This window comes from Melanotaenia boesemani, chromosome 7 (assembly GCF_017639745.1).
Source record: "Melanotaenia boesemani isolate fMelBoe1 chromosome 7, fMelBoe1.pri, whole genome shotgun sequence".
Lineage (NCBI taxonomy): Eukaryota > Metazoa > Chordata > Actinopteri > Atheriniformes > Melanotaeniidae > Melanotaenia > Melanotaenia boesemani.
This window is the reverse complement of record NC_055688.1, coordinates 18629680-18653258: the sequence shown is the minus strand read 5'-3', so window position 1 is coordinate 18653258 and position 23579 is coordinate 18629680. Positions and strand designations below refer to the sequence as shown.

The 23579-nt window shown below is 38.0% G+C and overlaps 1 protein-coding gene across 6 annotated transcripts in view; it reads right to left on the bottom strand.

Moving 5' to 3' along the window:
* Positions 1–23579, bottom strand: part of enox2 (ecto-NOX disulfide-thiol exchanger 2) — a 185107-nt gene that overhangs the window by 23641 nt on the left and 137887 nt on the right. For 5 of the 6 annotated variants that reach the window (XM_041989987.1, XM_041989990.1, XM_041989986.1 and 2 more), the window contains 6 exons: positions 19185–19340; positions 11590–11655; positions 10571–10777; positions 6992–7225; positions 5752–5964; positions 2737–2843 (listed from right to left, as the gene is read on the bottom strand). In XM_041989987.1, the coding sequence (XP_041845921.1) occupies positions 2737–2843; positions 5752–5964; positions 6992–7225; positions 10571–10777; positions 11590–11655; positions 19185–19340 (983 nt within the window). The remainder of the gene's footprint in view (positions 1–2736; positions 2844–5751; positions 5965–6991; positions 7226–10570; positions 10778–11589; positions 11656–19184; positions 19341–23579) is intronic. The other variant, XM_041989989.1, reaches the window with a different exon arrangement.

Sequence of the window (23579 nt, the reverse complement as noted above, 5' to 3'; positions counted from 1 at the left end):
CACACCACATAAAAATTCTGACTGAAGGAAGCAGCTGTTGTCCAACTCTGCCCCGGAGCTGCATCGACTTACCACTGCCTGCTCCTCCATATTTCACCTCCTTGCCATGTAATCAAACTGAATACACAATGTGACTGAGAGGGAAACTCAGTGACTATTTGATGATGAATGAGTCCAAAACAACGGACTTTACTCACCTATGCTCTTTATGCTGACCAGTGGCTGCCAGCTCTGCAGCCTCTAAGGCAGGTATAAATGATCAATGTGACAACAGGCTGGCAAGAGACCATGCCTTTGATTTGGAGCATTACACCATGTTTCGGATTTGAAAAGAAAAAAAAATATCAGCTGAGATGAATCCAACTAAACATCCACCTCTGCAGCTCAATGCAGCTTTTTCCCCCCACCACTTGAAGCCTGTTATTATTGTTCTCTGACCTTCATACAGAATGTATGGTTGCATCTTACAGCTCTTATTGCCTCTTCATATATAACCAAAGGCAGCGGCTTTCAGCTCAGACAGGGTGAGTGCACTCAGCAGTAAATGACAGAGAGCAGAAATACAGCAGCTGATGAAAAAATACAAGCATATAGTGAGATATGAAGATGTTGTTTATGAAGTTGTTGCAAACCAAACAAAGCTCAGATGCAAATGAATATTGAGCTTAAAAATATTTGCATAAGAAAGAAGCCAACACTGTTCACCCATAGAGAATAAGGGCTCTGTTTCAAATTAAGACATTTAAGAAACACTGCTTCCTGCATATTTGTCCCTAAATATTAAAACATCTTTAAGTATGCAATTAACATTAACAGAATCTTATTAAAAAGTGCTTTAGCTGCTACCATAAGATAACCAGCAAACCAGGTAACTTGAGGACAAACAGTATACAGTGTCATTTTTCTAACAGGATGTATGTTGCAGCTAAAATGAAGCTAAGGTGATGCTGCAACCTGCAAAGTCAGGGTACTATCTTCTGAGTACTTCATATCAAATACCATTAGTCTGTTTTCTTAATTAAGTTGGGCTCTTTTAGAGAAGTTTAATTTTAATTTAAAGGTCTGCATTTAAAAAAAATATCTGACCTTTACATTTACTGCAAATAAAAGATCTTTAAAAATCAGACATGAATAAAAGTTACATTAGATAAGTTTCTGCCTTAAAACTCTGTGCTTTTGACTCATTTTGATGGCATATTAAGTCCATTCTTGGATCTGTTGTTGTCCTGCAGCGTCCTGAGGCTGAGAAACCACGCTTCAAAACCCCCACCCCAGCCTAGGGCACTGCATCACACGCCAGCAACTGGATATCAACTGACTGTTTTGAACGTGCATCAGGATGATGCGAGACAGGATGCAAGACAGATGTTGAATTAGTCTTTGTTAGGGGGCACAAAAATATGAAAATCTGTCAAAGATCAGTAGTTTTGCTTTAAGTCAAAACAGTCACTTATAATTTGCTTGACTCGCTGCGAGAAGCACAACTGTACAGCAGTATGCGTATATTCCAAAGACAAAGTCTATTCTCCCAAGTATAAAATAGGTAGAGGAAAAAAGTTTTTTTTAAAAGAATTTCTTTAATTTAAGGACATTTTTCATGGGGTGTACATATAAAGTGGACCAGTCAGCATTTTTTAAATCTTCCTGATACACAACATGCATCCACCAAGAATAATACTCCAGTATATACATCCCTAAGGAATCCTCAAGGTATCAGTGAGGGGGAAGAAAATGTTTCTTAACAATGTCACACAAGCAAGCATGTACTCAAGCATTTGCATATAAACATGCATCATCCATCTTCCTCCTTCATCAAGTGCGTGTTAAGAGACCTTCACACAAGCAGCTATAAAACAAAAATATCTAACAACTGATGCTGTGGATGGGTAGAAATTTTAGGTTAATTATTTGGATAATTCTTCAAAAAAATCTGAGCATTAGAGCAACATTTTTGCTTTTCAACACCTACCTTATCAAGAGAGGGTTTTTTGTTCAAGATGACTGTTGCTTCTGTCGTGTCAGGCTCTGTTATCATTGTTCGTGCATGTCTTATCAGGAGTCTATGTGACACCTTAAATGAGTTGTTTTTCATATGGAGGTTCAAAGAAACTTACCAATCAAGATATGTTCATAAATGGTCCATTAGACCCAGGACAGCAACACCATCTAGACCCTCCATTACATACAATGCATCATCATGCCAATTAATGTTCCATTTGGCAGAGAAAGAAAATGGCAAGCAGACAGTGGATGACAACAACACTTTTTCATTTGGAAATGCTTTCAGCTCTCAAGATGCTCCTCTTACATTATTTACCCATTTTAAAATTCACTAGAGCAATACGACATTTACCTGTGTCTGGGACACTGTTACAGGGGGAAACAAACTCACCCATGATCTTGTATTCCTTCATGGAGGAGGATAGAGGTGGAGGGAGGGGGGGTTTGGAGGAGAGGGCAGGTGTTTGGACTTCTGTATCTGGATCTCACACTGGCTGCAGTGAGCAGACACCATTTCTGTAGCCTTGTTTCATTTTAACTAAGTTTTTAAGTAAGTCCTTTTTATTTAGAATCACTTTTTATGTCACTTTGTTTCATAATGTGACACAAATAGAAAATTTAAAACTAGCAATAGAAAAATTAGGAACTTTTCCACAGAGTTAGATACTGAGCAAAACTAAAGAAAGTCTATCCATAATTTATATGAACAACAGAATTAAATCAAGGTGCACCAACCTCTGCTTGTTTGCGCCACATGTCCAGGTTCTTGCGCTGAGCTTTGGAGAAATGGTCCCATGCCTTTTGTTTGGAAGCAGCTTGGAATACAGACACAATCTGTTCAACTGTGGCAGGATGCAGGGAGGGACCAGAGACCATCCAGAGACAGAGACAGAGAAAGACAGAGGGCATTTGGGAGGGAGCAGAGGAGTGAGAAAGTGGAGTCAACTAAGGATGTAAAGAACTCTGTGTGTGCTTGTTTGTGTATCTGTGTGTGTGTACTTGCGAGCGCACATGCATGCGTGTGCTGTACTTACCATCTCATGCTGCTGCATCATCGTATGGAAGGTTGGTAAAATAGTTCCCACAATATAAAATGACAATAAATCCTACATTCATCCAGCACACACTGGCAATGTGTCCAACTGGTTTCATGCAGAATGAAGCCTTGTTGCCTCTAACAGCAGCTTAGCTCCACAGCTGCTAGCTGCCCGACTACATGAAATCTAACAACTTTTAAATACATTACATCCCTATGACTGACTGTGCAAGACTGTACAGTTCAGAGGACTAATATCTCAACAACTGCAAGACAAATTAGAAATGATAGAATAAAAAAAATCACATTTTCCTTACAGCCATCACAGGCCAGAAATCATATTTTGCTGAATAACTAAAGATTTGTACCTGTTTGTAATGGACATTTTGACAAAAGCCAGAGGTAATCAATGTCAGTTTAATATCCTGTGGGAATAAAGGCCTACTGTTTATCTGTCTGCAGTGCTAAATATTAAACCATCCACCACAAAACAGGACAACAAGGCTGCGGTCTTAATTTAAACAACTGTTTGCCATGAATAATAGCTATTATACGTTTGAATAAGGCAGAGACACAGAGGCAACTGTGTGTTTGTAGGCTATTATGCTTATTCAACATGACACTATAGAGATTAGAGTTCATCCTACTGTCTTTAGATTACGGCTGATTTAGCCATCAACATATCCTCAATTTTCTTCTGTGAACCTTTTCTCTCCGAGTCGGATGTGTCAGCTTTGCTCAGCGACTGCCAGCTGCCAAAAATAACCTCTTCAGAGTCTGCCACTGTTGACCACAGCACAGCTCCACTGCAGAGGTGAGCTCTTAAGAACCTTACCCAAGGACACCATCTTACCGCAGTGATACAGCGGTCCTGATTACTTTTCCTTCCTGAGCCGATGCCCCTTTTTATCTTAATAGAACGAAAGTATGTTTCAAGTCCCGGTACTTAAACCTTCAGCACAGCCGTAGCTATAAAGTCAGTTACCGTGTAGAAACTTAAGCCAGGAGCCAGGATTCAGCTGAGTGAGCTTCTTTGGGTCAAAGTGTTTGATTAAAAGTAGGCAAAAGCTTCTCCTCTGAGGTCCTTACTGATCTTACATGTGCTGTGATCTGCTCTGGGTCAGATTTTATCTTGGCTCCAGTTTATCAACATTCCCCTATCAGCTACAAACTCTGTTAGAAGTGGTCACGGAGAACAGTTTGGGTGGTCGGTGTGTTTCTAAGGTCCTAGTGTACACACAAGGAAGTCAATAAAGATTGCTGGTTCAGTGTTAAAATGTGTGTGTGTTTTTTTTTTTTAGTGTGGTAAGAGCCAGGACAGGTCAGGGATCAATAGCATCTTCCCAGCACCCTGTAATTTGATGAGCAGATCGATGGTGAAAGCAAAGAAGTGATGTGCTATAGAGGGCCACGTTCAGGCCAGTGTGCTCATATGCAAATACAATCTATGTAAACGTTTTTTTTTTTAACTTTTCTTGTTGTCAACAAAGTAAAAAGAAGCTCATGTAAAAAGTCTCCAGAGTGAGGTTTGCACACTGTGTTTGGGAAGGGAACGCTCTTTCCAGAAATCTTTGAAATGTATTTTTTAGTGATTTGAGTATTGATAAATTCCACCCCAGACAGCCTATCTGGAGGGTCAGTCAGACAGTAAACAAACTATACCAGCTGTGAGAGCAGCTGTTCTATAGACAAATCTGTTAAATCTCCCCACGAGCTCTGAGTTATAATGCAAAGGACCCGAAATGCACTGAAAAGGAAAGCAACATCATTCCGGGTGGGCAGAAAAAAAAACAAAACTTTTTCTGGCTTGTACAAACACAAACTCGCACCCATCCTCTAGGTATTCAATGTGTATTATTTTCCTAATAAACAATGTATGAAACAACAACTGAAGAATCTCTTCAAGGATGTTTACATTTTATTTAACATGCATGTGGTGTGACATGTGGACACAGAGTGCCGGAGGCTGTGTAAACAAGCAGCTGCAGAGCCAAAGCTGTCAAAGGTGGGGGCTGCAGGAGCACAGTATTTTGCCTTTGGCTTTCCAAGAGCTAAAATGAACGAAGCATGCATTTTCAGTCCATGTTTAGCTTCCATTGCATTCTTGCAGCCCTTCCCCAAAATAAAAAATAAAAAAATAAAAAAAATCTTTGGGTTACTTACGGTTTATACCTGAAGACGAGCTTAATCTTCTGTTAAGATTCCTCTGATTATTTATTATTTGTTACTTAAAAACAACACTAGTGTTCCCCTCCAACCAGATGAGCAAGAGGGACACCTCCCCAACAACAGTAGGAAAGAAATTTAACTTACCATTTAGTGATACTCCAATCAACAAATTACATAAAACATGGTGGATCATGTGATTCTACTTAATTCAATAGCCTTTAAATCCAGAACGTGAGGGTACAGTGAGGACATATTCACAAAAATCTACATTAAGCTGTGAGAAATTTCACTTACTTTTTGTTTTACTGGATTTAGGCGCAAGAGACTTAATCTGGATTTTTTCCTTTGTCTAGCTGTATACTAGATGGTGCATGCTACAGCAAAGAAATTATCTGACTCATTTCTTTTCACCCTGCTTCTGACCTGAACAAGTCTTGATAAGGACAGTTGCTGCTTGGTCCTAATCAAAACTTTGTTTACTGTGAATTCATTGTATATTGCATCATACATCCAAGGCAGTAATTTATGTTAGAGGTAAAACTCACATTGTGCGAGTATGCCAGCCAGAGCAGTTTTGAACTTGTCTTTGGCCTCTTCCATCTCCTTCTCATGCTGACTCTTCTCGCTCATCAGCCGGCGGATGTGGCTGTTGGAGGACTGAATCATGGAGTAGAAGTTGTTTGCGTTTCTGCGGTTGACTTCGCCTCGTTCCAGCCAGGTAAACAGCACACGCACCGCTTCTGGAAATTTGCCGTCATCTGTCCAAGAGGTAGGGACACAGTAAAATAAAGAGTTCTGGGGTGATATGGGTAAGCAAAAATGACACATTTCCTATGCACTCCAATGAGATTTAAGATGGTGAATAAAATCGGGGGAAAATGTACTGTGAAGGACATAACTCATGAAACTGTACTGTACACCCCTCTTTCTGGTAGATAGTTATTTTCATTACAGAAAAAAATAAGTTTAAGTAGATCAAGGTGATACAGAAAAGATAAAAAATAACCCAAGGACAGCTCTGATGTGCTATTACTTTAGATGAAAATGACAACAGTAAAACAGTATTTTTTTTAACAACAAAACAACACCACTAACTGCAATGGTAGCTGGGAGGAAAAAAACAGTATGAAACCCATTTATAAGTGGTATTTTATCACAGCCTAAAATTGAGTTTGGAGCACATTGGTAAACACCACAACCCTTTTTCCCATCTGGATAAACACTCAGGATAACGTACACTCAAATCTGCAGTAAGTAGATGGGATTTTCACAGCAGCTCAAAGCAATCAAGAAAAAACAAAAAATCTTGGCCAAGGCAACACAAGGGTTGAAGTTCCTCTCACCAAAGAAAGGAAAGCGGAAAAAGACGCATGCAGATGGTAGAGAGGCAGAAAGTCACAGCTATGTTGTCATCTGGCGTCTGTGACTGAGATCTGGAAGTGCCATCGCTCATTAGTGAAATAAGTTTATTCAGCCAGAAACCCCACAGAAAGCTGAAAGAGTGAGAAAGGAGAGCTTAGAGGGGAAAATGGAAAAGAACAAGCAGAGAGGTGGAAGATGAGGGTAGAGGGAACTGATACACTATGGTTAGAAGGCTTATGTAACAACTTCTGAGAAGAAATTCCAAGAGTTTGTTAGAACATCACAGCAGCTCTGTCAGAGTAAGACGCCGCTGTTCAAGACGAAAAAAGCTGTTCTTCAACGTATAATGTTTTCTTTTTGAAGATGCTCTCTTTTTCTATTTGTGCCATCATATATTGTGGTAAATGGTTCACAGGTGTCTACCTTTGATCTTGTCCCCCAGCTGGCTGCACTCATGTTCAGAGTAGTGGACAATTGGCGGAGGGGATGGTGGCCGGAGGCGATCTTCCTCCATCTTGCGCCGGTGACGCTCCTCTCTGGCTAACATGCGCTGGCGACACTCCCATTCATACAGGTCGTCCCTGGCCTGGGCAAAGTCCACGTGAAGTCGACCAGTGTCTTTTTTGTCTGTGCTGGAACCCAAACGGATTCGATAACCTGGGGACAGATGAGTGTTGACTTTAAAAATCAAAACCAAAAAAGCAGTAGATAAGGAATAAAGGGAGAAGCAAAGATATGAGGAGCAGCGGATGGCAGGATAGGGAACTTATTGATTTAAGTGAGGTAATCTGTGTGCATGGACACCAATGTCACTTTTATAGTTGTTTGGTTGCTGTTCATTCTGCAGGTCCTTGATGTGCTTCAGGAATTATTCTTGGATGTTTAAAAAAATTACAGAGTGGGGTTAACTGGTGAGACACTAACATCAACCATAAAGTAGGTACATTTTAGTTCATTTTCACTCTTTTTCGTCTCAGAAACACTTGTCTATATTTACAGCATTTTTAATTCATGTGTGTTTTAGTTGCTGTTTTTGCCCCAAGGCTATCTTGTTTGCATGCACTGCATGTATTCACAGCAGACGTGTATATGTACTAGGCTTAAATATATGTTGTTAAGATGATGAAGATGTTTTGCAACACATTTGAACGTGCTTTCTAAAGCCGAGCTTGCTTAGTTATCATATAAAGGCTTCCTTGACAACAGCTTGTTAGCAGTCCTTTCAAGGCATGACTGAACTGCCTTTGGTCAATGTACCAACAAAATAGGAACACTTAATTACTTAACAAGGACATCTATTTTGCAGCACCATAGTGTGGGATTGAAATGTGACGAAAGCTTTTGTAAATGTGCATGACTACTGCTGCTTTAGCAAGGCTAAAATCTTTTAGAATTTTAATTAGTTATTGACAGCTGAGAACAAAGAAAAAAAAAAGAAGAATATGAAGAACATATCTCTGGTAAAACTCAGAAATCACATTGCTTCACACCAGTGATACAGGCCCTGAATGCTTGTAATTTTGGACAGCTGTCAATTTCACACATCATGTTCACATCAGTGTCTTATGAAACCACGCTCACTTATCAATCACAGTGAAAATATGTCTTAGGCTGGTTTCACATCAGCTGCCACTAGCCGAGTGTGCCGAACATTGTGGTTTTCAGTTCAGCTCCCATTTTAACTGATTAGAGCATGAAAACCAGCTGCTTGACACATCCAGTCAAGATGTAAGCATAGCTGCTGTGTGCAGAATAAAGTTTTTTTTATTATTTTAAGTTATTTTTCATTACTTAAGGTAAGGGCCAGGACTCTCAGAAACAATACACAACTATTGAAAATGCTGGTTGTCATATTAAGCTCATAACAGCAACAATAAAACATAGTGCTCTTGTTTCAGTGGGAGGTTATAGGATACAGACATGAAAAATATTGCTTACATGTTCTCTTTTAAATTACAGCTTTTATGACTTGGCTTTTCAAATCATATCAACCATGGACTACACAAAAAATGATGTTCATTAGCAAAGGCATTACAATATAAAAACGCTGCAGGCAGTAGAGAGGTCAGTGGTGTAAATACACACACACACAACTGGGACCTAGTATTTCTTTTATGCACACGCCATGCAGCTGGTGGAAAGCCAGCTGCGTGGTGTTACATCTTCTATACCGTTCATACAAAAAACACAAAAAAAGGAAAAAAATACTATTATAAATGAATTAGGGGCACCATAAAGTGTTTCACTCCAGATGAAAAACATGACCTGAGGCATGAATTTGATTGACCTGAATCGCGATATAATGCTGGAAAAAGACATATTAAACCAATGGGGCTCCCAAATGAGTAGTACTGTTTGTGTTGTGGAGTTTTTTTTTTCTGTGCTACAAAAAACAAACAAACAGAACAAATTAATGTATAGATCAGTATTTGAGGATACATAATCTATTTTTACTGGATCTTTTTGTTTGATAAGATATACCATGGCTGTAGGTTTTCACACAACACCCACCTGCATTCTTTTGTCAATACACAAGAGAGACCTAGAGAGGCCAATTACTTCTCTGGTGGTACTGGAAGACCACAATATCCCTCATTAACTCCTCTTATCCACTCTACTTCCCACTTATCCTCACTCTATCCTCCTTACTTAGTTTTCACTAATAGCCAGTTGTAGATTGAAGGGGAATCTTGCCAATTTTGAGATTTAATTACTTGAAATGATCAGAGAGTGCCCTGTGATGAGGTTAGATATAGATAGGGGGAAAGGGGTGAGGATATTGGATGATCCTAACACAAACAGGAAAAGAAATGAGTAAAAGTTCAGGGGTTTCTACTTAAGTCTGCTCTGCTTCAGGCTCTCAATCTACCACTTCTTCAATATTTCATATCAGGAGATGTCGGTGTGCTGGAGTTGCTTGAGTGCATGCTGTTGCTGGGTACTGTCGTTTGCACAGACTCTGTGTGATTGCGTGTGCATCTGTGTGTGTGGGTGGGGTTTTATTTATGGGGAAAGTGCACGACTCTGTCATCACTCTAATATATGGTCCTCAGCTCCCACATTTGACTAAGAATAATGGCAGTCCAAATCAAGGAATCTCTCATTCAAACACACACATGAATTTGCACATATATAAGCACAGCAGTTCTGGGGATACTCCGGATTCGGCCGCTTATCTAAGTGGGGTTTTGAAAGCAGGAATGTGTGGCCATCAGTTTGCAGAAAGAGATTGGGGATGTGTAAGGTCTGTGGGCTGCTGAGAAAATAGAGATTAGATAAGAAAGCATAAACTGCACCCACATGGTTAGTTGAGATGCTTTTTAAAACTTAATAGACATTTATTTCTTCTGTCGTCTGAGCTTGTTGTTGACTGCAGCTGAACTCTGACTCTTAACTACTCGTGTCTGGAATTACAAATCTAAGAGTGTAGAACAGAGAAAACTGTGCAGGTACATTGTGTTCTTCCTAATTTCATTCAAATTTTAAATGTTTCTGAAAAGAAATGTCCAAAAACAAATCTAAAATTTGCCCTTGTTGAGAAGTTTTACTAATTTCAACTTCAGTTAAAAAAAAAAAAAAAAAGTCACATTTTTTGTGCATGAGTTCAGCATAAGCCTCGCCAACTTTTCCTACACAGATGAAAGCGCAAATCAAAGCTCCAGCAAATTTAAAATGCTTTGTGAAACAAGGACTTTCACTGTTGTACTCATCCCGAATTCACATTAAGCTCCAGATTGCAAAATTAGGTGTCTGTGCAGCATTATCCTGACCTCAGTTACTGGTGCACTCAACTCAAGTTCTCTTTGGTTTCACAGAACTCAGAGTTTTATCAGGAAGCTACATTTTCTTTCATAAACATGAAGAATTTTATGACCATCAAAACCCTGAAGAACTTCAACTATTAGTAAAATAATATTTTTGAAAAAAATTATAAATGAGGTTCACTTTCAAACTATCAAAGTGATAAAATTAATGGAAGAGATGTAGATTCAAGAGGTTTACCAGACAGGAAAAGAGCCTTATCCACGGTGAACTCCTCGGCAAATCTGATATGGCAGAAATTTTTCTTGCTTTTGCGTATAGCTGTGATATCACCGCACTGTCCGAAGACCTCCATGATGATCTGCTCTGTGGCGTTCTCTGGCAGACCACCAACAAACACTGTCTTACATCCTGGAGGGCGCTCTCTTGTGGCTGGAGGAGGAAGGTCTGTTTGGAGGTGGAGGAACAAATAAAAGGATAAACAGTTAACGGCATGTTTGAACCATCATCCATTCATTACTTATGCCTGCTTACATGTATTGATGCCACTGGGGCAGCTAGAAATGGATGAGAGGCCTTTAAAATCAGCCAGCTCATAAAAGCTGAATAAAACCAATTAACTCTATATGGATGTCTTTAGACAGCAAACTAATGAGGGCCAGCCAGCAGAACCTTCTCACTTTGAGGCCACAGTGCAATTCGCTGTGCACCATTGTGCACCATAAGTAAGTCCAAATTTAAAACCCAAAATTGGAAATACACACGCTGAATAATGAAATTCTATGCACTTCTATTTATGCAGTGATAATAAATACACCCAACTCTAGAAATTATTCAACTGTCTCAGAAAGGTGAAATTCAATTTTATGTATGAATAAATTCTTTTTGAGAAGATGATGACAATGTGAAAAATAGCAAGAATAGTTTTCATTACTCAATTTTGGCAGATGGGATGATTTTGTGTCTTGTTTACTAAAGAAGGAATTTATATAGGTTCATAAGTCTGAACACAAGAAAATGCAGAAAGGCTTTGTCTGAAAAAAGAAAAAGGAACACCTACAAGTACTTGCTGCACCGAAGCTGCAAATGTACAGTTAACTGAATGCTTTTTTTATACCATCTATTTTGCCTATGAGCAGGGATGTTATTATAATTGCAAAAGAAGTTTATATTTTTATTAGAATGAAATGGAAATGAAAGCCATCAATACAAGCTAATTTATTAAGAACGATAAAACGATCCATTAAATGTTCACTTACACTCTAAAGATGGAAAATCAGCAGGATGGTTACTGCAAAAATCATCATAATGAAACATCTCCATCCCTTAGTGATGATGAAGAAAGACAGAAACCACAGAGCATAGTAAATCCCCAGAAGGCCATTACACTGAAATATACTGAAGACTATGTCACAACAAAATTTAACACAACCTGTTAATAATGAATCAGACTTTTCATAAACAGGTCACATTTTGGAGGTTGATGCGGCAAAATTAAGTCACATATAAAACTTACGACCTAAAAATGTTAAAGCTTAGTGCACGAATAATGACAACTTGGAGCAATATGTTCAGATCAGTTTTTGTTAAATAAATGTTAAAATCAAAGCATTCCAGGCATGAAAATGAATCCTTTTGGTCACAAAGTGATTGCAGATCCTCTCATGTGGAAGGTCCCCTGAACTGCAGAAATCACTTATTCAACACAGATGAGTGTTGACTGATCTAATCTCCAATAGATCAGGCTTCTCATCCATGATGAATGTGATTAGCGGGGTTTATGAGGAGTGAACCGAATAATCAGTGGAACGCTGAGGGTGCCGTATTGCTAGATGTCTGCTAGAAAAAGCTTAGCGTGCACAGTTCCTGCTGCTCTTATCCTAGAAGATATTGATACTCAATACTGAAAAGAACTGGTCTGATCTTTGCTCGATACCTTGCATGTGCAGAATTAGGGCAATGAGGGCTTAGTGGAAGCCATTTTGATGTCTTTAGATGTCTTATTTAAGTTTGATCAAACGGATTTAAAAGCTATGCACTTGTTAGGTGTATTGGCTGCAGTGGTAGAGGCCTTGCATCATAGTCCTCAAACTGTTCAACTAAAATAAAAAAAAAGGAAAGACAGCAATGATTTTGAGGTAAAATCATTGATACAGTCTTCTAGCTCCTCTTAACCAAAAATGTCTGGTTCAGTTTTCTTAACATTCCTTTTGATTATCTGATGAAAACTAAAACACAAACAATCAGCCCCAAATCAAGAAAGTTAAACTTAAGATTTAACTTCTATATTCCTTTTTTTTCCCTCTATGTTTATGTGTCACACATCATTTGTTATTTTTAACCCCCTTTTGGTAAGTTTTACATATCATATTTTTAAGTGACTGATCTTGTTTCTTACTTTTTTAAGCTCATGATTTGGGTACCAACAGAGACAGTGAGATGATGATGAAAACAGCCTGGAGGAGATTCTTAGCAAGGTGGCTGACGAAGAGCTCACTTTGGGAAGACCTTAGTCCTAGTGTCGTCAAAATACAGTTAATTGTAAGAGTCATGTCAGATGCTCAAACCATTTTACTGTGTCATGGGAAATATCTCATTTTGAATTTGATGGCAAAAAACCATGAAGACACATTGTTGACTGAGGAAGGGACATGACAAATGCATGCTAACAGAGGTTGTTAAATAACTTTACCGGTGTGTAGATGAGTCCAATTTCTCTAAATGTTGCCCACTCTCTGTAGTCTGTGTGTCTGAAGCGGAAATAAAGACAAAGCTAATTCAGAGTTTCTCACTTGGTCCATCTCTCATTCGGTTAAGCAGAGCTGTGCCTCAGTGAAGAAACACTCCTAGTGTAAAGACGACTTGGTTGTAAGCGGACGTTGTAAGTTTTCTTTCAGCTAACGTTAAAGCTGTCATAAGATAATGGGTTTACAGATTAACTGGAAAGCCCAACTTTAACACAATTTTGGGAATTTTTATAAAATCATCGTATGTGTGTTGAGATGTTGAAAGTGGGTATTTAGAAAAAAGAAAAAAATTTAATGCTAATAAAAACTTTAAATAAAAACAATGAAAAATAGAAATATAAATAACAAAATTAAAAACTATACATTAGTTATCATTACACTGTATTTATGATGAAGCCTTTTTTTCTTTTTGGCTGCTAGAACTGCTTGCAAGCAGCAGTCTGTTGCTGCAAAATCTGTCCCTAAATCCCACCCAGTGCTGTCATTTTCCTTCAGCCTTTTCTTACAACCTTAAATACAAGCTACAAAAACACATCAAGCCCTTTGCTTCACCCTTCCTTTTTTTTTTTGCCTGTTCTAGCAAAATTTTGACTAAGGTTTTATCACATGACCTCTGGAGTTGGTGGACTAAACTAGATTTGAGTTGAGATGGACTGAAAAAATAAGAGGTGTTTCAGAAAAAGCTTGCGGAGGCAAGAAAAAGCTCTGCTGGCAGATGCAACAAAGAGTTCCAAATTAATTGACCTTTTCAGTACACGAATGGCTGATGGAGCACAGAGGACGGAGAGGAGAGCAGATGCACTGAAGCAGCATCCTAATGTGCCAAGCTGCAAATGATATATTTCCTTCCTTTTTCTTTTTCTTTTGTAATAAAATGTTTGTGTTATTTTGTCTGGTGATTAGTCGTAGTTTTTAAAACTCAGGGCTGGGACTGATTTTGGCAATTCTCTCGGTTACTTACTGTTCTGAATCCCACTGTTTATGGCAACAGATCAGTTTATGCAAATGCGAAAGACACAAGACTCAGATTAACTATTCATGGTTTCCAGATTACAATAAATACATGATAACATACAAAGTACTGTGAATGCACAAAGTGATTGCATTTGCATGCAAACAAACAGGTACAACCCGAGGCTCAGAAAAGCAGAATGAAGAGAGAGGGAGCATCTTTTTGCAGCAGAAACTGCTCTAACACTTTATCACTCAAATTAAAAAAGTTTGAAACATTTTTATAACTGACGTCGAACGATTTATGCGTGTTAGACATGTATTACAAAAGAAACATGAGGTTGAGAGCAACAAATGGCATTTATGCAAACACTGATTAGTCATCATGACCACTTCCAAGCAAACTACAAGCAATGATCAACTCACTGCTATAGCACCTGACAGTGTGTTCGATATATTAGGCTTTAAATGACAATCCTGTCTTTCATGTTTATGTGTTAGAAGTGGAAGAGAAATGACAAAATGTAAGAATATAAGCTTCTTTGACAAGGTCTAAATTGTGACACACAGCTGGATCACAGTATCTTATATTCAGTGTATACTGGGATGGAATTTATACATAGTTATAACTATTTACATTAATTTCGTAACAGAAGTAAAAAATTAAATACAATATGTGTTGAAAATGTCCATAAAATACTTTGTGCTGTGTGTTTTAATAACACATTAACAATAAGCACTTATAAGAGTATGTGATGACTTCCCGATTTGTTGATTTGCCTGTTCTCTCTGCTGTTAGTTGTCTCATCAATATAGATTTCTTTTTTTTTTTGTTGTCACCAAAATTATTTGGATTTGACAGCAATCATTTCTATTAATTCTAATCCTAAGAGCTTATTAGTAGACAACAAAACAAATAAGAAGAGTGTGTAGACATTTATCTTTATTCAAGGCAAAAGGAGGGTGCTTGCAAATGTGGATACACTGCTGGTTTTCTCTAAACTAAAAAAAAGTTGTTCTCTAGGATGATAAAATCTCTTATTCAGACTACCTTCGGAAGTCTAAATAAGAGAGACGAGTGCTGCATTGATGCCCTGTTGATAATTAAAGTGAGTCCACAAGTTCAATGTCAAATGTCAAAGCAGAAAGTGGATGATTGGTAAAGAAGAAGGATGCATAGAGCAGCAACAACAACAACAAAAAAAAAAGCCTGTTGAAGATGCACACATGTCATGTGTTAAGGTTATGCACACGGATGAGACAGAAGAGGAAGGCAGCAGAAAAGCAAGAGGAGGGCTGAAGGGCTTGTTGTCTCTCAGCTAAAAAGGTCAGTGAGAGAGGATGCTGCATGAGATGACAGGTTGAGAGCGTGCAGCCAGGGGGTAATGACGACTTGTGATGGACACCATATGCAATCTGGTCGTCAAGACACCAGCACTTTCCCTGCTTGCTCCATTTTTTTTTCTTCACATGCTGTAAACCAATCCAAACCATCGACAACAGTAATTTTTTTCTTTTGTTAACTGAATAAAATGAACTATAGATTTACGATGTAAGCATTTAAATTATACAGAAATGTAAGACCACCTATTTCTAAAAGCTATTAAATTGTAGTCACTGCATTTAGAGTTGACAAAATCTTCAGTTGTGCTGAATATTTTCTCAAGGAAGATAATGCAAACATTTTTTCTTCACTTACTGTCTGTCCTTGAAAATCACTATATTGCATCTAAAAGCACTTTTGACAGCATGTAGTATTAAATAATGAGTTGCCACAACCATCAACGTTCTCCTCTCACCCACCTGTCTGCACTGTCCTACTGGGACAGCACGCAGCTTTATAGAAGCTGACACTATCGACCTAATACAGGCAAATAAAAACCTTATAAAGACAGATTAAGTAATTAAGAGAGAGGATTTAGGAGCTGAGAAATGCAAGATCTTTCTTTTCTGACATCATTGCTAAGAACAGAAATAATGCTCGTCCCTTGTTCGTTACTCTTGACAGGCTAACAAATTGTCCTGTGTATGTTGCGCCCTCCGCTCCGTCATATTGGGAGAGGTACGTAGTTGTTTTGGGAGCTAAAATAAGAGACGGAGACGCAGCGGACGTCTTCACTCCATTTCGCTTTATTCCACTCCAAAACCAATATCCCACGTCATCACTGTGCGAGCGCAGAGCACAACTCTTCGCTGGTCAAGAGCAATCGATCATGCAATCATTAAACTCTTGTTAAATTGGTAATATTGTATATAATCTTTTTTCTTTATGTAACAATCATGAAAAACCCATTATGAAATATTACTTTTTTTACTCTTGTAATTTCACTATTAAATGCTTTCCAACTGTGTATGATAGACATTTTAAGCATTTTTACAATTTTTAACCTGAATTTTTAACCTGTCACATGTAAACCCTGGAACTTCAATCCACCGGGGCCTGTAATGAGTTTGCTTTTTTCCTCACTGACAAAACTCAGAAAATCAGACCTGGGGCATATATCATCACTGTGTCCACTCAGAGGACACATAAACACCATGACACGCTTTTCTCCAATCAGGCCTAAAAACCTGGATGAGATCATTGGCCATCTGAAAACTATCACTTGCTGTCTTGATGCCCTGCCAACAGGGTTTTTCAGGATGCATGGTCTTAGATATTTTACAGATTGTAAACACGTCTCTGCTTTCAGGTTTCTTCCCTCAGACCCTAAAAACAGCCGTCATCAAGCCACTAGTGAAAAAAAAATACTTAGACTCTTCGCTCATGAGCAGCTACAAGCTGATATCAAACCTCCCTTTTCTTAGTAAGATTATAAAAAAATCTGTATTTCAACAGCTACACAACATCCTGACACTAAATAACTGTTTTGTTGCCTACTAGTCAGGTTTTCAGCCACACCACAGCACTGAGATGCTCTAGTTAAGGTCTTTAATGACATCTGCTTGAGCACAGATAGCGGGAACATTTCAGTTCTGGTACTACTGGATCTCAGTGCTGCATTTGACACGATCGAGCATAAAATCTTACTAGACCGGCTGAAAAACTGGGATGGACTTTCTGGCACTGCAATTAATTGGTTTGAGTCCTATTTAAGAGACAGGGGCTACTTTGTGTGTGTATAGATAACTATAAATCTGAGTTTTAAAGTTTTTAAAATTTTAAGGTTAATGTTCCCGCTGCACTCGGCTATAATGCTTTTAATGTTTTATGTAAAGAAGTTTAGTCTTGTACACGAAATGTGCTATACAAATAAACCTTGCCTAATAATCTCAGAAACCAAGCTCACAAAACAGCCACATTCTGCTTTTTTTTAATTACATGTATAGCTTCTTGCTTAAGGATCGTGCTAACAAATCTAACCATTGAGACTGTAAACTTTAAACAAATTTCTTTCTACCTAAAAGCTATCCAGCACAGTCTTCAAACAGTCTTTTCATCCTCTTTCTGTAGAAGCAGCTTTGCACTGGCTGCAGAGGTCAGCAGACATTTCATTCTAGATGGGACATATGATCCTTACAGCATTTTTCAGGACTCTTCTGGTGTCTCTTTGAGGAAAGCACTGGCTTGAATTAAAGTCGACAGATGGTGAATTTTTAATGGCCAATATAACAACAATAGATTAGAGTGGGGGGAAAGCTGACAGCCAATTAAAACGTCCATGCTGTAATGCTTAAAAATTCAAATGTGAGCAGCAAATACTTAGCACACAGTGACATTACCTCAACTTCTAATGACATCTTTGTGCATCACTGTGAATCTGGCAACTAAATCCAAAGATTCTGTTTCTAAAATGTCCTATTTGCATTGATTACTCAATGTTTAATTCATAACATTTTTTAACTGCTATTGTTCTTGCTGTCTTATGTCATTTTTTTTGTTTTGTTTTTTAGCTCTTGGCTCCTTTCAAAGCAAATAAGAGGGAGTTTTAAACCAAGCTGAAATTTTGATAAAGTTCTACGTTTAAGTGACAAACCACAGCTTAGCCCGACAAACACACATGGATGTCTATGAATTGCTTTGAACTCCCTTTTGGACAAATTTGTCTAAAGAGACAGTAAAATGAGCTGGAGACTTTGACAACATAACTCTCATGGTCACAGTGAAACACCACAATTATATTAGAGCAATTTTTTTATGAGTTAATACATATAATTTTTGAGGAATTACTTCAAAATTGTTTTCCAGTCCACTGAAAATACCTAACTTCAGGATTTTTATATGAGGGAAGATGGAACGTTAGACAAAAGATAAGAGCTTCAGTGTTTTTAAGTCATTATGTCTCTTACCCAATCATGCACACATATTAAAGTACATGTGACAAACAAAAATATTTTAGTTATTACATGATTTAAAGTTGTGGGAAAAAGACTGATCCCTTTGCCTTGAGGTATATAAGTGCTTTTTAACAGTTTGTTAAACTTTAAGTAGTTTTTTCCTGCACCTTGCTGTGACAGTGTACACAGTGCCGCAGGGATGAACATGCAGAATGATATCTGAAAAAAAAATGCCTTACAGAACACTTGAGTGTATGTTTTGTTTTGTAAAAGAATTTTAAAGTCCCAAAGGTAACTGTGGTTTTGTTTTAGATCACCTTGAAGGTAAAACGCAATGTTGGTTTGATTAAAAAAAAAAAAAAGTCCCCATGCAGAAACTTTTCTGCAGATGGAAATCTGAGAAGCAAAAGTGGGATCAATCAAAGGGCCTCACAGCTCTTATTTCTTCAATCTCAATAATTGGCAGGTGGTGGTGAGATAAATATAAACAAGCTGTTGCAGCACACCTGCATTCAAATTACACAGTGACCCTAGAAATTCTTCACAGATTTTAGTAAAAACAAACTAAACTAAAACTAAACTTTAATATAAGTCTGTGACATAACACCCACCAAATGGGTAGCTTCAAGCCAACTTTGAGATGAATCACTCATACAAACCACACAGGGTGATGCTTTTCTTGCATTTAATAAAGACTGAGCACATCTGCTGGGAACAGCTTAAAAGGCTTAGAACTAAATTGAGTGTTTTATGAAAAATAAACTAAACTTTTATACAAGTACATATCTATATATTTCACACTCAAATTTCAACAGGTGTTCAAATGTCAAAGGTTGTGTGAGAAGGCTGTGTAGGATTAGTATGACATCGTATCTTACTGGGGTTGGGGGGAAACAGGGTGCAGCTCTTGCAGTGGATGATCTCCTTTACAACTGGTACGTCCTGGGAGACGGGCGGAGGCACCATACCGAGGCCGGGCATCATCGGGTTCATGGGGGTAATTCCAGCCATCATGCTAAGGTTTGGGTCAAAATCTGGAGGCAGGAGAGAAATATGAATGAGGTCAAATAGCAATTCTTTCCTAGGAGAGACATAACGCGGACAGAGACATTTTAAACAAGGGATTCTCCCCCAAACTGAACTTTGGTCTGATATCACCGCAGCCCATTCAAAATCTTTTAAGCTGCATTTCACATTGTGTGCTTATTCCGTTTGAGATTCTTCTGTCAACATCAGTGACACACCCGCAGCCCACACATAATGGAATACACAGGCATTCATGAATAAATCATCTCTTAAACAACATGCATATTTTAAGAAGTTTCACTGAGTCACTCTTTCTCCGTCACCCCTGCTGTTTGAACGATGAACCTACAGATAATGTAGATGGGTCAAAAACCTACATAACTGAGAAGATTTATCTGCAATATTGATTGAGACTGCAGGCTGGGGAGACACTTTCACACCTACACACAAACACAGTAATATTATCCAATGCTACCACATGCACGTTATGTACACTTGTGGTGCCGTATGGAACTTTTTGAAATGGAAATTAGGATGCTACCCTCCACCATGAGCCTCCACGTCACCTGCAGAGGATTTGAAGTTGACAATTATGCCACAGGATGTTTAATGCTTATGCACCTGTGTATGAACATGCGAGAGTGCTGCTCTCTAAAACAAATCCTTCACTAGAGATTAGATTCACACTGCAATATGCTTAGTGTGTGACAAAATCATTCTGACGCATGAGTTAAAACTATTTCACAGAAGGTGGTATTTGCTGACTTAGACAAAGAATAATAAAGAAAACATGCATAAATAAGAAGCAACACTCATGTCAAAAGGTGGATATTCAAATAGCTTCTTTAGCTTGTTTGTAAATATGTAAATGAGATTCTGTCAACTCAGTTGGAAGGTTCAGTGGCAGCAAGCAAAAGATGTGGACTCAGTGTTTAATATTTCAAAACACATTACATGGCTTGATACACTGCCTGTGTCACAAACCGGAATATTCTGTAGGACCATCTTTAGCTTTAAATACAGCTCAATTTTCTACAGCACTGTTTGAATAAAGTTACGCAAGTCACCACATTTGTTTCCATTTTTATTAGCATTACTATTATGTCATGCTATTGTATTGATGAAGGGAGAGCCGGTCAAAATTCTCTGTAGGGTTAAAATCTAGACTCTTGTGGCCAGTGCATGAGTGGATATCTTCCCTATTTGAGTCAAATGAATCCTTATGTTGCCCTCTTAGCCTTGAGGGATCAGGTAAGAATCATCTACTGTTGTAAGAAAGTGCTTATTTATTCAGCATATTCAGGTTGTCAACTGACCTCATGGTTTGGCTATATAACATTGCTAAACCAAGACCAGACCAACTGAAGCAACCCCATATCATAATGCTGCCACCGCAGGTTTGAACAGCAGGGAGTGGAATGACAGGTATAGCCCTTTAAGCCACACTTTAAGTCCTACTGTTGAGTTTTGATGATTTCATTTGACCAAACATTGTATGATCTTGATCACAATCATTTAAAAGTTATTTTAGTGGCTTAGTCAATCTCTCTAGGGGTTTTTATTTTCAATGCAGACACTTTCCTCTCTTCTTTGAGCCTTCTGAAACAGAGAAGCTGTTTTTCCATGACCACAGGATGTGTGTTCTTACAAGGGAGACATGAGACACTACTTACTGCATCTGTCCGGGTTAAATAACCAGTTGCCACCTGAAACTTATGGAAAGTACTTAAAGAAATTACTTTTTATTTGGAAATTCTCTCACCTAAATGATTCGTTTTTTTGGGGTATAATGCTTGTGGATAGTATTATTAAATAACTATAGGAATTATATATTTCTTTACAATACTGATTTCCAACATAGCTTCATTAGAAATTACTTGCAACACAGATGTTCAAAACACTCTTTCATTCTAAACCTTAATTCTGTGTAATTCTTTGGTTAAATGTTTGATTTAACCCCTAGAACATTACAAAGAATCATGCTTCTATGATACGATATAAATTGTTTTAGGTTAATGATTTATCATTTTAGTATTGTGGATCTTAGCTGTGCGCTTTCTGATGTGTTGTACTTCTGATCCACAAGCATAAAGCAATTATTTCACGTGACAGCCGTAATTACCAGTCTGCCACTTTGACATGCTTAATGTCACATGTAGAAGTGTTTTAAATGAAGTGTACCACTACTGAACATGACCAATCTGCTCATGTGAACAAGACTTACAACACATTTAGAATAAGATTTTTTAAATGTGCAACACACCTACAATTATTTTCCCCAAAAAACATTTTCCAAATTTCATGGAAACATTTGACCTTGTATTGATTTTATATATGTAATTTAATATTTATATTAAATGTAATAATGTCCTCCAAAAGAACCCAGCAAAAACAATGTGTAGACTCTCATTGTTTGGATCTTTATAGCAATAAATCAAGCAGAGAAAAATATTTGACTTTTCTTCAGTACATCGCATTAAGTGGAGCAAGATGGATAGTGAAACATTTGCTCTGAACTGATTTCCTTTAAATACACTGTAAAAGAAAAAAAATGATGAATTAAATGACACAAAGTGCGGGAGACTAAAGAAAGATGTACATTATCAAAGAAACAGAATTGGACCCTGGAGCAGCAAGGGCCATAATAAATATGTTAGACTGATAAAACTGGCCGGAGGACAAAATTGAAGGATGAGAAAAATTGAAGTCATACAGACAAAAGAAAACAGAGTCCTAAAAGGAAGAGGGGGGGGGGAAATGAGCATAGCTAGTTATATTAAAGGAAAATGGATCTACTCATGATGTTGCCATCAGTTTCTCACCAGGAGTCCAGAGTGAGAGGAATTGGGTGATAAGCACCCTTGTTGCCAGGCGATTGATGAGTTCTTCTGCATGTTAAAAGAAAGACGGAGAGCAGGAGTGAAGATTAAAAACAACAGATCGAGGACTGTGACAGCTAACCTGAATGTAAAAGTCTTTGCATAGAAAAGAACAGGGGGAACTGAACAGAGGTATAAACCAAAGCCAAATTCAGTGTTGTTTGAGGTTGCTAAAAGAAAATACTGTAAATATATCTTGGGAGGGCATACTTCTGAAAATCAAACTCTACTGTCTGACTGCTGTTTAAGCGTTACAAAAAAGATTTATGCTCATAAGCTTTTATGTTGATGCAAAGCAAACTAGATTTCAGTGCACATGGAGAGAATGATCTGGTTACATCAGGGTTCTATTTCACTGCAGTGCTGCTCATTTTCCAACTGGAGACTGTTGGTGTGTGCGGGTATGAGCGTTTGCTGCATATTCATCTCCAGCCATTAAAAGGCTGAGACCTGAAGCAAGTGTGTAGCAGAGCTGTGTGTAATAAAGCAGATTATTTACTTCTTCCAAAGCATTTCCAGCTTCATCAGAATTCTCGCATCTCCTTTTCCCCCCAAAATTGCTGAAAGATATGTTTCATCACAGACAAGACACTATTAACTTCCTCCTGCAGTGCAGCTCATTATAATGTATGCTATCAGTGGACACAGATGAACATGCAGTTTTCTACATGCTTACGGTTAGAATTTAAGTGCTAGATTTGTGTTCTGACATGTTTTAAAGTTCAAGGTGAAACTTGTGTTTCATCTCATGCAGCTGCATTTTTTTTTTTATTTAGTCTCTTTTCAGTTTTCTCTGGTATTGACACCATTGGTAAATTTCAGTCACTAGTGTCAGCATTGTTGAGTAAACAGATTACTACATTCTTATAACAGCAAAGACACACACTCAGTTTCAGAAAGGTGGGTTTAAATATGTAAAGGATGAAAAATAGCATTGCTGCATCGCTCTTTTATACTGATGATACCATTTCTGTGCCAGATTCTGAACGACAGGTCCATGTTTGAAGATTTAAACATGTTTTTAAAGCCATGGTGTGATTATAGTAGGGCCGTGCAAAATGCAGGACCTCAGCCTTGTAATGCTGACACGTTGCTGTTGCCACCTTAAGGCAAAGAAGGGTAAAAACAGTCAAAAAGTTGTTTTAGAAATTATTTCTTAAACAAATAAGTTCAAAGTTGAAATGCTGACCACAAACAGAACATGAATAAACCTTAATTACCAATTTTCTTTTATAGTTTGCTTTTCTTTTTAAAGTAACTAAAATGACAACATGGCTCTTGTAAGTAATATTGGTTACATGTAATAGCAATGTCCTGGGTTTAATTTGGACTGGGTCATTTGTTGCCTGTCACCACCTATCGCTTTCT